We start from the raw sequence: 17,469 nt of genomic DNA, 5'->3' as shown, positions 1-17,469 counted from the left end.
CCTAAATAAATAATTCATTTATTTGCAAATTATGGTGGAAAATAAGTATTTGGTCACCTACAAAACAAGCAAGATTTCTGGCTCACAGACCTGTAACTTATTCTTTAAGAGGCTCCTCTGTCCTCCACTCGTTACCTGTATCAATGGCACCTGTTTGAACTTGTTATCAGTATAAAAGACACCTGTCCACAACCTCAAACAGTCACACTCCAAACTCCACTATGACCAAGACCAAAGAGCTGTCAAAGGACACCAGAAAACAAAATTGTAGACCTGCACCAGGCTGGGAAGACAATCTGCAATAGGTAAGCAGCTTGGTTTGAAGAAATCAACTGTGGGAGCAATTAGGAAATGGAAGACCTACAAGACCACTGATAATCTCCATCGATCTGGGGCTCCACGCAAGATCTCACACCGTGGAGTCAGAATGATCACAAGAACGGTGAGCAAAAATCCCAGAACCACACGGGGGGACCTAGTGAATGACCCGCAGAGAGCTGGGACCAAAGTAACAAAGCCTACCATCAGTAACACTACACCGCCAGGGACTCAAATCCTGCAGTGCCAGACGTGTCCCCCTGCTTAAGCCAGTACATGTCCAGGCCCGTCTGAAGTTTGCTAGAGAGCATTTGGATGATCCAGAAGAATATTGGGAGAATGTCATATGGTCAGATGAAACCAAAATATAACATTTTGGTAAAACTCACCTCGTGTTTGGAGGACAAAGAATGCTGAGTTGCATCCAAAGAACACCATACCTACTGTGAAGCATGGAGGTAGAAACATCATGCTTTGGGGCTGTTTTTCTGCAAAGAGACCAGGACAACTGATCCGTGTAAAGGAAAGAATAATGGGGCCATGTATCGTGAGATTGAGTGAAAACCTCCTTCCATCAGCAAGGGCATTGAAGATGAAACGTGGCTGGGTCTTTCAGCATGACAATGATCCCAAACGCGCCACCCGGGCAACAAAGGAGTGGCTTCGTAAGAAGCATTTCAAGGTCCTGGAGTGGCCTAGCCAGTCTCCAGATCTCAACCCCATAGAAAATCTTTGGAGGGAGTTGAAAGTCTGTGTTGCCCAGCAACAGCCCCAAAACATCACTGCTATAGAGGTCTGCATGGAGGAATGGGCCAAAATACCAGCAACAGCGTGTGAAAACCTTGTCAATCGTTTTCTGTAAGTCTTCACCTCTGTCATTGCGAACAAAGGGTATGTAACAAAGTATTGAGATAAACTTTTGTTATTGACCAAATACGTATTTTCCACCATAATTTGCAAATAAATTCATTAAAAATCCTACAATGTGATTTTCTTTCTCATTTTGTCTGTCATAGTTGAAGTGTACCTATGATGAAAATTACAGGCCTCTCATCTTTTTAAGTGGGAGAACTTGCACAATTGGTGGCTGACTAAATACTTTTTTGCCGCACTGTATGAGTCAACAATGTACATCTTGGTATGGAAAGTAATGACATTGAGTTGTCCAGTTCTGCAGTGTGCCGGATTCATTACTCCCACTTAATCTCTAATTGAACTGACACAGGTCCAAGTTGCAATCAAAACGGAAGGAGACATCCTCCAAATGACCGTCATATAAAATACAGCCTCACTATTCAGCATAGGACAACAATGAGCTAAACTGCCTTCTACATGACAAAATAGAATTGACCATATTGTGCAGTAGGAAACAACTGTAGATCAGGGGTTTGCAAACTGTCAGGGACCGGCATTGTAGTGACAATTTTGTAGTGTTTAAGCGAACTTTGAAACCAATATCCTGTAATATGACATTTTTCCCACAAGGCAGAGAACACTGCAGTTTAAGCTTAAATTAATGCATTTATGTAAAAAAATGTATGTATTTAAAAAAAACTGGTTGAGTACTGTGGATACCAATATCCCTGTAAACCTCCCATGTCGATTTTGCCCATGGTTAAGAAATTATACAGTGCATTCAGGAAGTATTCAGACGTTGACCTTTTCCAAATTTTGTTAAAACCATATTCTAACCTGAATTATTTTTTGTTCACAAATCTACACTCAATACCCCATAATGACAAAGTGAACAGGTTTAGAATGTTTAGCAAAAGTATTAAAAAATAAAGCAGAAATACCTTATTTACTTAAGTATTCAGACCCTTTGCTAGGATACTCAAAATTGAGCTCAGGTACATCCTGTTTCCATTGATCATCCTTGAGATGTTTCTACAACTTGGGAGTCCAACTGTGGTAAATTCAACTGGACATGATTTGAAAAAGCACAACTGTCATGTGTGTAATAAATAAAATTATATATATATATAGTGTGATTGACTTGGAGTTACATTGTGTTTGTTAAAGTGTTCCCTTTAATTTTTTTGAGCAGTATGTGTGTGTATATATTTTTTAAAATATATATGTGTGTATATTATTTTTACACACACCTCAACTTTTGACTGGTACTATATATATATATATACACACATACAGCTCAAAAAAATAAAGGGAACACTAACAAACACAATGTAACTCCAAGTCAATCACACTTCTGTGAAATCAAACTGTCCACTAAGGAAGCAACACTGATTGACAATAAATTTCACATGCTGTTGTGCAAATGGAATAGACAACAGGTGGAAATTATAGGCAATTAGCAAGACACCCCCAATAAAGGAGTGGTTCTGCAGGCTGGGACCACAAACGCCTTCTCAGTTCCTATGCTTCCTGGCTGATGTTTTGGTCACTTTTGAATGCTGGCAGTGCTTTCACTCTAGTGGTAGCATGAGACGGAGTCTACAACCCACACAAGTGGCTCAGGTAGTGCAGCTCATCCAGGATGGCACATCAATGAGAGATGTGGCAAGACGGTTTGCTGTGTCTGTCAGCGTAGTGTCCAGAGCATGGAGGCGCTACCAGGAGACAGGCCAGTACATCAGGAGACTTGGAGGAGGCCGTAGGAGGGCAACAACCCAGCAGCAGGACCGCTACCACCTTTGTGCAAGGAGGAGCAGGGGAGCACTGCCAGAGCCCTGTAAAATGACCTCCAGCAGGCCACAAATGTGCATGTGTCTGCTCAAACAGTCAGAAACAGACTCCCTGAGGGTGGTATGAGGGCCCGATGTCCACAGGTGGAGGTTGGGCTTACAGCCCAACACCGTACAGGACGTTTGGCATTTGCCAGAGAACACCAAGATTGGCAAATTCGCCACTGGCGCCCTGTGCTCTTCACAGATGAAAGCAGTTTCACACTGAGCACGTGACAGAGTCTGAAGATGCCGTGGAGACCGTTCTGCTGCCTGCAACATCCTCCAGCATGACCGGTTTGGCGGTGGGTCAGTCATGGTGTGGGTTGGCATTTCTTTGGGGGGCCGCACAGCCCTCCATGTGCTTGCCAGATGTAGCCTGACTGCCATTAGGTACCGAGATGAGATGTTCAGACCCCTTGAGACCATATGCTGGTGCGGTTGACCCTGGGTTCCTCCTAATGCAAGACCTCATGTGGCTGGAGTGTCAGCAGTTCCTGCAAGAGGAAGGCATTGATGCTATGGACTGACCCGCCCGTTCCCCAGACCTGAATCCAATTGAGCACATCATGTCTCGCTCCATCCATCAACGCCACGTTGCACCACAGACTGTCCAGGAGTTGGCGAATGCTTTAGTCCAGGTCTGGGAGGAGATCCCTCAGGAGACCATCCGCCACCTCATCAGGAGCATGCCCAGGCGTTGTAGGGAGGTCATACAGGCACGTGTAGGCCACACACACTACTAAGCCTCATTTTGACTTGTTTGAGGGACATTACATCAAAGTTGGATCAGCCTGTAGTGTAGTTTTCCACTTTAATTTTGAGTGAGACTCCAAATCCAGACCTCCATGGGTTGATAAATTTGAATTCCATTGATAATTTGTGTGATTGTTGTCAGCACATTCAACTATGTAAAGAAAAGTATTTAATAAGAATATTTAATTCATTCAGATCTAGGATGTGTTATTTTAGTGTTCCCTTTATTTTTTTGAGCAGTGTATATACTGGCTACGGCTTCTCAAAGTGGACAAACAGAACTATTGCTGCTTTTTTTTCTCTAGGTTTTCAAGTGAAGGCATTTTAAGAGAATTTTAAGAGAATCTAGGATTTGTTATTTTAGTGTTCCCTTTATTTTTTTGATATAATATATATATACTGCTCAAAAAAATAAAGGGAACACATCTCCTGATGTACTGGCCTGTCTCCTGGTAGCGCCTCATATATACACACACATACACACTTTTTAAAATTTATTAAAGTCCCACAGTTGACAGTGCATCTCAGAGCAAAAAAACAAGCCATGAGGTGGAAGGAATTGTCCGTAGAGCTCCGAGACAGGATTTCTGCAGCATTGAAGGTCCAAGAACAGTGGCCTCCATCATTCTTAAAATGGAAGTTTGGAACCACCACGACTCCTAGAGCTGGCCTACCTGAGCAGTCAGGGGAGAAGGTTCTTGGTCAGGGAAGTCCCTAAGAACCTGATGGTCACTGACAGAGCTCCGGAGTTCCTCTGTGGAGATGGGAGTACATTCCAGAAGGACAACCATCTCTGCAGCACTCCACAAATCAGGCCTTTATGGTATTGTGGCCAGACGGAAGCCACTCCTCAGTAAAAGGCAAGACAGCCTGCTTGGAGTTTGCCAAAAGGCACCCATGGACTGTCAGACCATGAAAATAAAGATTCGCTGGTCTGATGAAACCAAGATTGAACTCTTTGGCCTAAATGCCAAGTGTCAGGTCTGGAAGAAACCTGGCAACATCTACACAATGAAGCACGGTGGTGGCAGCATCATGCTGTGGGGATGTCTTTCAGCAGCAGGGACTGGGAGACTAATCAGAATTTAGGGGGGGGAAATGAACGGAGCAAAGTACAGCGAGCTCTTTGATGAAGTCCTGAGCACTGTGGAACAGGTTATCAGACTGGGGCGAAGGTTCCTGCCAACAGGACAACGCGGGTGTAGCTTTGGGAAAGGTCCCCAAATACAGGTGTGCCAAGTTTGTAGCGCCATACCCAAGAAGACTCGAGGCTGTAGTCGCTGCCAAAAGGTGCTTCAACAAAGTACGGAGTAAAGGGTCTGAAGTGTTTTTTATTTAACTAGGCAAGCCAGTTTAAGAATTTGTTCTTATTTATTACAATGACAACCGACTTACAGTACCAGTCAAGGTTGACACCTTTTTTCATTTTTACTCTTTCTACATAGTAGAATAACAGTTAAGACATCAAAATTATGAAATAACACATGGAATCATGTAGTATCCCCCCCCAAAAAAAAAAAAAACTAAATACAGTGCCTTGCAAAGTATTCGGCCCCCTTGAACTTTGCGACCTTTTGCCACATTTCAGGCTTCAAACATAAAGATATAAAACTGTATTTTTTTGTGAAGAATCAACAACAAGTGGGACACAATCATGAAGTGGAACGACATTTATTGGATATTTCAAACTTTTTTAATAAATCAAAAACTGAAAAATTGGGCGTGCAAAATTATTCAGCCCCTTTACTTTCAGTGCAGCAAACTCTCTCCAGAAGTTCAGTGAGGATCTCTGAATGATCCAATGTTGACCTAAATGACTAATGATGATAAATACAATCCACCTGTGTGTAATCAAGTCTCCGTATAAATGCACCTGCACTGTGATAGTCTCAGAGGTCCGTTAAAGCGCAGAGAGCATCATGAAGAACAAGGAACACACCAGGCAGGTCCGAGATACTGTTGTGAAGAAGTTTAAAGCGGTTTGGATACAAAAGATTTCCCAAGCTTTAAACATCCCAAGGAGCACTGTGCAAGCGATAATATTGAAATGGAAGGAGTATCAGACCACTGCAAATCTACCAAGACCTGGCCGTCCCTCTAAACTTTCAGCTCATACAAGGAGAAGACTGATCAGAGATGCAGCCAAGAGGCCCATGATCACTCTGGATGAACTGCAGAGATCTACAGCTGAGGTGGGAGACTCTGTCCATAGGACAACAATCAGTCATATATTGCACAAATCTGGCCTTTATGGAAGAGCGGCAAGAAGAAAGCCATTTCTTAAAGATATCCATAAAAAGTGTCGTTTAAAGTTTGCCACAAGCCACCTGGGAGACACACCAAACATGTGGAAGAAGGTGCTCTGGTCAGATGAAACCAAAATTGAACTTTTTGGCAACAATGCAAAACGTTATGTTTGGCGTAAAAGCAACACAGCTCATCACCCTGAACACACCATCCCCACTGTCAAACATGGTGGTGGCAGCATCATGGTTTGGGCCTGCTTTTCTTCAGCAACAGGGAAGATGGTTCAAATTGATGGGAAGATGGATGGAGCCAAATACAGGACCATTCTGGAAGAAAACCTGATGGAGTCTGCAAAAGACCTGAGACTGGGACGGAGATTTGTCTTCCAACAAGACAATGATCCAAAACATAAAGCATAATCTACAATGGAATGGTTCAAAAATAAACATATCCAGTTGTTAGAATGGCCAAGTCAAAGCCCAGACCTGAATCCAATCGAGAATCTGTGGAAAGAACTGAAAACTGCTGTTCACAAATGCTCTCCATCCAACCTCACTGAGCTCGAGCTGTTTTGCAAGGAGGAATGGGAAAACATTTCAGTCTCTCGATGTGCAAAACTGATAGAGACATACCCCAAGCGACTTACAGCTGTAATCGCAGCAAAAGGTGGCGCTACAAAGTATTAACTTAAGGGGGCTGAATAATTTTGCACGCCCAATTTTTCCGTTTTTGATTTGTTAAAAAAGTTTGAAATATCCAATAAATGTTGTTCCACTTCATGATTGTGTCCCACTTGTTGATTCTTCACAAAAAAATACAGTTTTATATCTTTATGTTTGAAGCCTGAAATGTGGCAAAAGGTCGCAAAGTTCAAGGGGGCCGAATACTTTCGCAAGGCACTGTAGATTTTATATTTGAGATTCTTCAAAGTAACCACCCTTTGCCTCGATGACAGCTTTGCACCCTCTTGGCATTCTCTCAACCAGCTTCATTAACAGGTGTGCTTTGTTAGAAGTACATTTGTGGAATTATTCCTTAATGCGTATGAGCCAATTAGTTGTGTTATGACAAGGTAGGGGTGGTATAAAGATAGCCCTATTTGGTAAAAGACCAAGTCCATATTTGAGCTGTGCTCGGCTTAATAATGTCTTAAAGTAAGGATGGACTTAAGGGAAGTCTATCTGGAAAATTACACAAGAACTTTGAAAGTTTCTTCATGTAGTCGCAAAAACCATCAAGCACTATGATGAAACTGGCTCTCATGAGGACCGCACAGGACCCAGCATTACCTCTGCTGCAGAGGATAAGTTAATTAGTTACCAGCCTCAAATCAGCAATTAACTGCACCTCAGATTGTAGCCCAAATAAATGCTTCAGAGTTCAAGTAACAGACATCAACTGTTCAGAGGAGACTGAATCAGGCCTTCATGGTGGATTTGCTGCAAAGGAACCACTACTATAGGACACCAATAAGAAGAGACTTGCTTGGGCCAAGAAACACAAGCAATGGACATTAGACCGGTGGAAATCTGTCCTTTGGTCTGAGTGACAATTAGAAATGTTTGGTTCCAACCGCTGTGTCTTTATAAGACGCAGAGTAGGTTGAACGGATGTTCGCCACATGTGGTTCCCATCGTGACGCATGGAGGTGGTGGAGCTTTCCTGGTGACACTGCCAGTGATTTTATTTAGAATTCAAGGCACACTTAAACAGCATGGATATCATAGCATTCTGCAGCGATACACCATCCCATCTGGTTTGCACTTAGTGGGACTATCATTTGTTTTTCAACAGGACAATGAACCAATACACCTCCAGTCTGTGTAATGTATATTTTACCAATAAGGAGAGTGATGGAGTACTGCATCAGATGACCTGGCCTCCACAATCACCCGACCTCAACCCGATTGAGTTTGGGATGAGTTGGACCCCAGAGTGGAGGAAAAGCAGCCAACAAGTGCTCAGCATATGTGGGAACTCCTTAAAAACAGTTGGAAACGCATTCCAGGTGACTACCTCGAAGCTGGTTGAATGTCAAGAGTGTGCAAAACTGTCAAGGCAAAGGGTGGCTACTTCAAAGAATCTCAAATATATTTTGATTTGTTTAACACTTTTTTGGTTACTACATGATTCCATACATCTTCACTATTATTCTGTAATGTAGTAAATAATGTTGTGCATTGGTTTGTGTGCGTTTACCTCCAGGGGTAGCAAGCGGATGAGGGTGGCGAAGCACTGCGTGGCCATGAAACGGACGCTGTCACTGGGGTCACTCATGCGGCCCAGCACCGGCACCACCAGCAGCACAATGTATGGCACGATGTCCACATCCAACTGCTCCATTACACCTGCGGGGGCCAAGGGGTCAAGGACAACAAACCACACGACAATGACACCCACTTCTTTGGTGTCATGAGACCCATAGTGAACCCCGAACACTTCAGTTACATCAGGTCTTGGGTTCGATTCCCGCTGGGGTCACATTTACTTAAGTGTATGCACTCAATGTACTGTTAGTCACTTTCGATAAAAGTAGGGCCAAGACGATACCAGTGTCGCAATTCTTTTTCCATAGCAAAAATGAATACAAAGCAAAACCCAAATCTTTGGTCCTTAAAAAGAAATAAGGGTGACTCGATAACAATATGTTTGTTTCCAGAGCTCTCGTCCTAAAGAAGTTAACGCCACTTTGTGTTTTGTTTCCTTGCCACGATACTAACCAGAATCGCGATACTGGCATCTTCCCGGCCCTAGATAATATTCCAACCTTATTTGTAAAAAGTCATATTGGTAGGTTGCCCATTCACGTAGTATGGGATCATGTCTAACTGCGTGACAGCGTATGAAAGATACAGGCCATGGCTTCGATGGCCCCCTCCTGCTTAGTGCTGTCCTCGATGCACCCCAGCCACGGAAGCACACGCTCCAGGAACAGGTGCATGGTCTCCATGGTAGCGATCTTACTGAGCACGCCCACGCAGCGCGCCGCCATGTGACGAACGGCCGTGTACGGATGCTGCAGACAGGTGAACAGGTGGGGCAGGTGCTCCAACAACTGAAATACACAGAGGGGGAGAAATGACCATCAAATCTAATTTTATTGTCACATACACATGGTTAGCAGATGCTATTGCGAGTGTAGCGAAATGCATTCCAAAAATCAGTTTGTCCGATGTTTCCATGTAAGTCCTCTGTCGAGCCACCACGTTATTTCCAGATACGGGTGTTCTTCACCATTCATTTGGGCTTGAGGCATATAGTTATAACTACACAGCAGATGCCAAAGGACGTGGACTCATCTTGAAAGACACATTTTTGAGATCTGAAAAAAAAGGTTTGCAACTTCCCTTTTAATGAAGACAATAACTTTGATAAGTCCATCTTCCACTGTGGTTTGGTGAATAGGGCTAGTTGGTGTTTCTACTGGGGAGATGTCTGCATGTTCTATTACCAGAGGTTTGAGCTCGGGGGCCATGGCCCCAGCAGTGACCTCCAGGACCTGCAGTGAGTTGACCAGATCCTGGGCCGCAGCATCCCCTTTCTCCATCTGGAGCTTCCAATCTACAACAAAGAGAAAAATACACTTCAATCTCTCGTCATTGATGATGCACACAAGAGTTATATGAAGACGCCCATCTAGAAGTGGACAGCGGGTAGTAAACAGCAGTACATCTGGGTCATTATGCACCAAATGGACTGAAACAGGGAAGGGCTACCTGTATTTGTCAATAAGAAATGCTATTTTTCAGATTGCGTTTTGAAAGGTTTTCCTAGTGATCCCAATGAACAAGTCGCACTGGATAAGAATGCCATTTTAGCATACCGATGCCTTCGTTGCCCTCCACCACGGCCCTCAGAGGTCCCACCATGGACTCCCACAGGTAGGGCAGTGACCCTGTCAGCTCCTGGCCAAAGTGCCTGGCAATCGTCATCAGAGAGAACTCTGCGCCTCTTCTCTGGACGAGACAGGTTTTTTTATTCTGAAACAGTCAAAATAAAATAAACAAACAGTCACAGGTAAATGTTCAGGTAACCGTTCACACCCTCTTTCACCCACCTCATCAGTGTCTGTGGTGATGGTGCTGCCGGGGGGCAGTTCAGTGGTGGGTGTCTTGGCGGTTTTGGGGGTGGGGCCCCTTTTGCTGGTGATGGCAAATGCTGCCCTCTGGTGACGGTACAGGGTGATGATGCCCTTGGTCTTATTGACCACATGGTGCATGCATTCTTTCTCCGACGTGCCAGCTAGGAATGGTAGAGAAAATAGCAAAGTGAGTAAGAGGGTTTTATGTAGTCACTCTTCTGGTTGCTTCTACCTCGTTAGGGTTTCATCTGGGTTGTGTTCATTTACTGAAACAGGATGGGACTACAATTACAGTTTGTTCTAAAACCATTATTTGGTCAACAGTAATAGCCTACGCATCATGTCGACTCCTGCTATGAAAGTATCTGCCCTTCTCCGTTTCCACTGCTGTGAGCGAGCCACTCACTCCTCCCACTGTGCGAATGAGGAGGAGATGCAGTCAGGTAAGCACAAGCATATGACCCTTGCTCAAAATGCAATTGAGGGAAAAATTGTTTTCAAACTACTCGTTCTACTTAATGAGAGGGGAGTCACAGCTTTTATTTTCTCGCCCCTCAACTTTGAGTTCATGGTACCACTTTACAACAGGCGTAGTATGGTTTTGATGCGCGTACGGTGCAGTGTGCGCCATTGTCGCCAACATCAAGTATCCTAGGCCTAGCACTGTTTTGTAGGACGTGAATTACTGATTGATTAAACAATTAGCCAACATGGCTATCGAGCAACAGGATCATAGGAGTTAGCTAGCTTGTTAAAGTGCTTAGAGTTCACACTTCCTCAGGTGGTGAATAATATTACAGGGCTCCCCTTTGGTGGCACCTGCCCATGATTTGGTTGCACCAATTACATTATTTTTCTTTTAACGGTAAACACAATATAGACCATTTGTATCATCTTATAAAGTCACTCAGAGTGCTTTATTAAAATGTGTAATATACGAGAGATGTTATTCAACAAATTAGTTATTTCATCAGGCATTTGGGCTGTTATATTTTACTGTTAAAATAGAGCTCCAGAAAATATTAAAAAAATAAAAATATATAGCTCGCCTGCATCTTTGTGCACAAATATCATAGGCCAAGTTATCACCCGAGTAAGTGTAAACTCAAAACATCTAAATATAATAGCCACTGCTAGCAGCCATGTATTAATCTAACAGTAACTATAAAGTCCCAAAAAACATTGCAGTTGTAGCCTCCCGCCCAATGAGGCCTATGCAAAGCACCAATGCGCATTTCGCATGTGCTGCATCTTAAAACCATATCAAATATCTTGGTTGTAAAATAGTAGAGCTTATAAATAAAACCAATAGAAAACCTCCTCTATTCAACTAAGTCAATTTGATTTTAAAAACATTACAAATTCAGAACACTTTTCTTCCTCCGCACGGAGCGGAAAGGAGAGGCTCTCGTGAGTCAGCAGGCCACAGAGAAAACAGCTACAGGTAGATGCTTTCATTACATAATCATAAGGATAATGTACTTTACCGTTTGAACAAATGGTTTTAGAATTTATGTGAGTAAATAGTTCAAGCATGAAGCTAACAATCTGTACAATGGTACAGCGAAACCTGATCATTACAACAATTACACATACAACTCATTCAAGGGTTTCTTTATATTTATTGTTTTCTACATTGTAGAATAGTGAAGACATCAAAACACCTGGAATCATGTAGTAGCCAAAGTAATAAATCAATTGATATTTAAGATTGTTGAAAGTAGCCACCCTTTGTGCAAAGCTATCATCAAGGCAAAGGGTGGCTACTTTGAAGAATCTCAAATATATTTTGATTTGTTTAACACTTTTGGTTACAAGATTCCATAGAATGTAGAAAATAGTAAAAATAAAGAAAAACCCTGAACTGCGTAGATGGCCAAACTTTGGCTGGTACTGTACATACATATATAGTGCATTTGGAAAAAGTATTCAGACCTGAACTTTTTCCACATTTCGTTACAGCCTGATTCTAAAGTGGATTAAATTGTTTTTTTCCACAACACACCCATAATGACAAAGCAAAAACTGGATTAGCCATTTTTAGCAAATTTCTGTACTACCAAATTCTCTAAAATGATGGAGGCAGCATATGGTAGAGAAATTACCATTCAATTCTCTGGCAACAGCTCTGGTGGACATTCCTGCAGTCAGCATGCTAATTGCACACCCTCAACTTCAGACATCGCAATATGACCGTCTATATCACCCAGATCTACCATCCCATACCTTTAGCAGTCTCCTGAGTCGTGGACACCGGACAGGCCGAGGAGGGCGTGAGCAGGGGGTCCACGCAGACCGATGAACACAGGTTCTTGACGATCTTGGAATTGGGACATGGCTGCCTACCAGCACACTGCTGCAGCAGCTTCGCAATGAAGGAGGCGGCGTAGCCCTGCACCAGGGTATTCTCCTCCCGCTTAGCCGCCTCCATCAGAGGACGCACCACCGGGTTCAGCTTGTCTGGCAGCGCCTGCAAATTGGGATATGAGAAAACAAGTGCGTTATTGGACTAGCCCTGTCTGTTTGTCCATTTGGTGCCTAATTAACACAAGACAGATTTACAAAACGCGGTACATTCCTGTTTCCATATGATACCAAGAACATTTCCGGCAGAGTTTCCGTTACCCGGTATTAGTCGGCTTTTGTCAGTTAAAAAGACGGCCAGAGGTCAATTGGTAAAAAACAAAACTAACCATCCCATAGCGAAATAATGCATATCATCCCATTAATTTATTGAAATACCATTCAATTTTGCACAAGAGACACTGCTACAGCTCAAACAGTTCCTTGCTACTGGAGTGAAACTTGCCTTAAAGCCAATCATTGCACAACAATTCTAAAGGCAATCGTGTGTAAAAAAAAAAGAAACATGGCTATGATTAAAAAGAGCTATATCTATTTTTTTCCTCAACTGGTCAATTGAAGCTCGCTTCCCTTCGCAATTCAAGTGCATAGGCAAATAAACAAGAGTCAACGTGTCACACCACTTTGCAATGAGCTGGCGACAGTATGAAGTTTGAAACTTAAACGTTTTACCACGAGGCATGTCTTATCTTGCTTCTAAGTAGCCAAAATATAACCAAGCTTGCAGGCAATTGTTTTATAAAGATCCCATATGCCATTGAAACAAGTGGCCTTTCCCCCTCATTTTATTGGTTTTCAAAATCAACCTTCATTGTCCAGTAGCCAAAAGCACAATCCTAGTCATATTAGCAACCCACGCTACTCGTTGCATATTTAGAAAGAGGGGGATATTTATCTGTCACATGAAACAAATTGTTTTCCCCGCGAATTGCATTATGTAATGAACATTTGCACGTAGCCTAATGCCTTGTGCACTTGTGTGAAGAAACTGTTTTGCAACATTAAGCGAAAACATTCTGATCTGTTGCATGATCCACAGCTTTTCTTTTGCCTCGTTTTTGGGATGTAGCCTAGGCCTACTGGTTGTATGAATTTGGGATCCATTATCCCAAATGTCCCCGAGTCTGTTTGGAATAGGCCATTTTTTTCCTCACAGAAAGGACAAGCTGCCCAACAGTATAAAAGTTGACCTAGTCTATCAAATTTGATTGGTCACACATAATTAGCAGATGTTAAGGAGAAATGCTTATTCCTAGCGCCAACAGTGCAGTAGTATCTAACCATTCACAAATTAAAACATGATGCGTTGGGCAGACCACACACTCAGAAGAGCCTTGTGGTTGCAGGCGGTGCAGTTGCCCTACCAGGCGATGATACAGCCCGACAGGATGCTCTCAATTGTGCATGTGTAAAAGTATGAGGGTTTTAGGGCCAAGCCAAATTTCGTCAGCTGTTGCGCCTTCACCACACTGTCTGTGTGGGTGGACCATTTCAGATTGTCCGTAATGTGTTCACCGTAATGTGTTCACCGAGGAACTTGAAGCTTTCCACCTTCTCCACTGCAGTCCTGTCGATGTGGATAGTGACGTGCTCCCTCTGCTGTTTCCTGAACTCCGCAATCAGCTCCTTCGTTTTGTTGACAAGAGAGGTTATTTTCCTTGTCCCACTCTGCCAGGGCCCTTACCTCCTCCCTGTAGGCTGATGTCATTGATGGCAATCTGGCCTACTACTGTGTTGTCGTCTGCCAACTTGATTGAGTTGGAGGCGTGCGTGGCCACTCAGTCATGGGTGAACAGGGAGTACAGGGCTCAGTTGCACAGGGTGGGGTTTAGACTCAGGGCCCAGAGCTTAACGATGAGCTTGGAGGGTACTATGGTGTTGAAGGCTGAGCTATAATCAATAAACATTCTAACGTAGGTATTCCTCAGATGGGATAGGGCAGTGTGCAGTGCAATGGCATCATCTGTGAATCTATTGGGGCTGTAAGAAAATGTAAGTGGGTCTAGGGTGTGTCATGACATTGGCCTGGGGGTAGGTTTATGACAGTCATAAATACCACTTACCCCTTTCCCCCCCCTCTCTCAACCCTACTGATGTTACATTTGCAAAACCCTTGGTTAACAGAGATTCTGGGAAGATCAGAAGGTGGGGGGAAATGAACTATATTCTGGTAAACCGACCAATTGAACATATGCAGTGGTACTTAATGAATATGATGTCAGTTCGGTTGTCATCGGAGACATTCTCATCTATGATAAGATGACAAACTCTACAGTGGAAAGTCTACACAGAGTTATGATTCACATGGAATTGTTCAATTTAAATGTTTGAATATGAAATTATTCGTGATGGGATGAAATGTGATTTTAGCTTCTAAAATGTAACATTTGGGTTTTCATAAGATAGGGCTCTACTCAATCAGTGGCCCGCCCCTGTGAAGGGACATTGGCTATACAACTTTTCAAACACGCCCTCCTTTCCCTTCCTATATAAAGCCTTGACAACAATATAACCTCCTGTTCCGAGGATGACGCTCCAATGTCAGAATGGTTCAGATAATAACTACAGAACGAAGCCAACATCAGCGTGAGCTTTGGTTGCGAATGGTATGAACTTTGAACTCTTATTCACTACAGAAGTGATACCTCCTAGCCGTTGAGTTAGCAACAGCCGCTGCAAACGAGGGTTAGGAAGGAACAGAGAGTATCCCATCTGCCACACAACGACGTTACTACAACGTATTCAATTTACCAGCAGAGACATTATTCAAAGGACTCAGTTGGGCAACATGGCCTTACATCTACCACCAACCTACCGAAGCGCAGCTCAGAGTAAATATTTATTGCATTTTCCTTTTCCAAATGGGCAGTAATTTAGAATGCATAAGATACTGTATTTACAATAGCACAGCTTCGCCCTTTGTTCCTCAGTCTTCCCGCTCCTTCACTCAAACCCAGCCCCTTTTCTTTTGTGTAACCAGCTGTCATCTGTTCCGCCTGCTAGGGACATTTTCTTTTATGACGTAATTTGTAATCAAGTTATAATAAATGTGTAATTCTGTGTGATTAGTTAGGTATTTAGTAAATAAATAAACCCAATTTTGTATTGCTGAGTCAACTTGTTAGCCAGGGTTCGTGCAGATGACCAAGAATGTACAACTTTCAGATGAGACTGAATTAAAAACAAATTCTTATTTTCAATGACGGCCTAGGAACAGTGCCTTGTTCAGGGGCAGAACGACAGATTTTTACCTTGTCAGCTCGGGGATATGATCTTGCAACCTTCCGGTTACTAGTCCAATGCTCTAACCACTAGTTTACCTGCCGCCTTCTATCCACAGTTTCTGGTTTGTGTAGATCTTAGTCTCCGTGGGAACAACCCCTATACACACCGCCTGATGAACTCAGTCACCGCGTACGTGTAAGCATCAATGTTATTCTCAGAGGCTACCCGGGAAACCTATCCCAGTCCGTGTGATCAAAATTATCTTGAAGCATGGTTTCCGATTGGTCAGACCCAGCATTGCATAGACCTTGGCACGTGTACTTCCTGTTTGAGTTTATGCCTATAGGACGGGAGGAGCAAAATGGCGTTGATCTGATTTGCCAAAGGGAGGTTAGGGGAGGGCCTTGTAGGCATCTCAAAAAGGTGAATAGTAGGGATTTAGTGTTTTTCCTTAGCGAGTACTACATTCAATGTGTTGATAGAACTTTGGTAGCATTTTCCTCAAATCTGCTTTGTTAAAATCCCCAGCTACAATAAATGCGGCCTCAGGATGTGGTTTACAGTTTGCATAAAGTCCAGTGCAGCTCCTTGAGGGCCGTCGTGGTATCGGCTTGAGGGGGAATGTACGCGGCTGTGACTACAACCAAAGAAAATTATCTTGGGAGGTAATACGGTTGGCATTTGATTGGGAGGTATTCTAGGTCGGGTGAACAAAAGACTTGAGTTTCTGTATGTTAACACAATCACACCATGAGTAGTTAATTATGAATCATACACTCCTGCCTTTTCTTCCCGGAGAGTTTTTTTTTTATTCCTGTCTGCGCGATAAACGGAGACCCCAGCTCACTGTATGGACAGGGACTGTATATCCGTGAAACAAAAGTCCCTGATGTCTCTCTGGAAGGAGATCCAGCCCTGACCTAGTCTATTTTATTGTCCAGAGACTGAACATTAGCGAGTAATATACTCGGAAGTGGTGGATGGTGTGCCCGCCTCCTGAGTCAGACTTGAAGTCCACTCCGAATATCTCTTCCCCGCAGCCTCTGGGATATGTTCAATTGCCCTGGGGGGGGTTATGAACAAAGGATTCAGTTCAGGAAAGTCGTATTCCTGGTCGTAATGCGGGTGAGTTACCATCGCTCTGATATACAGAAATTATTTCCAGCTGTATGTAATAACAAAACAAAAAAATACTGCAAAGTTGCTTAGGATCTGGAAGCAGAGCTTCCATGTCGGTTGGCGCCAACTGTATGGGGGGTTAGGCTAGTGAGTTTACTATGTGTTACTCAGCTTGTTGGCTGTGGAAAAGTAAATGCGGACAGGTATAACGAACGGCATGTGGGTTTCAAGTTTAGGGAAGCAAATTTTCACCATTATAATAAAGCATTCCATGCATCCCCGCATTTGCAGACTTATGCAAGAGACAATTTAGGCGAATACAAAAAAACTGTTCAATGCCGTGTGTAGTGGCAGAGTAGGCAGGCTATTGCAAAGGAAAATATTGGCCTTTCATAAACACATTTCATGCAATTCTACAAAAATGTTATTTGACTGGAGACAGTGCCAGAATCTTTTAATACCAAACAATAATAAAAAAAACAGGGTCGCCTACAAAAAGAGAAATCAATACAAATGACAGCCATCTAACCTGGAGGAAATTATTGGCCAGTCTATGGCCTATGCTCTTCGCTGGGCTCAATAAGACAGGGTACTTTTCACTCAAGTTGAACATTTTTATAATAAAGAAAATTGGGAACCATTCCGCTTTCCAGACTTTCGGCGTGTTTGTATTTT

General features: G+C 43.1%; 1 protein-coding gene across 2 annotated transcripts in view; it reads right to left on the bottom strand.

The window, feature by feature from the left end:
* The window catches only part of btaf1 (BTAF1 RNA polymerase II, B-TFIID transcription factor-associated), a 67,021-nt gene that overhangs the window by 23,928 nt on the left and 25,624 nt on the right, over positions 1 to 17,469 (bottom strand). For both annotated transcript variants that reach the window (XM_065012863.1, XM_029640897.2), the window contains 6 exons: positions 12,313 to 12,556; positions 10,063 to 10,247; positions 9,829 to 9,985; positions 9,457 to 9,566; positions 8,859 to 9,060; positions 8,205 to 8,353 (listed from right to left, as the gene is read on the bottom strand). In XM_065012863.1, coding sequence (XP_064868935.1) covers positions 8,205 to 8,353; positions 8,859 to 9,060; positions 9,457 to 9,566; positions 9,829 to 9,985; positions 10,063 to 10,247; positions 12,313 to 12,556 — 1,047 coding nt within the window. The remainder of the gene's footprint in view (positions 1 to 8,204; positions 8,354 to 8,858; positions 9,061 to 9,456; positions 9,567 to 9,828; positions 9,986 to 10,062; positions 10,248 to 12,312; positions 12,557 to 17,469) is intronic.

This window comes from Oncorhynchus nerka, linkage group LG28 (assembly GCF_034236695.1).
Source record: "Oncorhynchus nerka isolate Pitt River linkage group LG28, Oner_Uvic_2.0, whole genome shotgun sequence".
Taxonomy (NCBI): domain Eukaryota; kingdom Metazoa; phylum Chordata; class Actinopteri; order Salmoniformes; family Salmonidae; genus Oncorhynchus; species Oncorhynchus nerka.
This window is presented reverse-complemented; position numbering and strand designations above follow the sequence as displayed.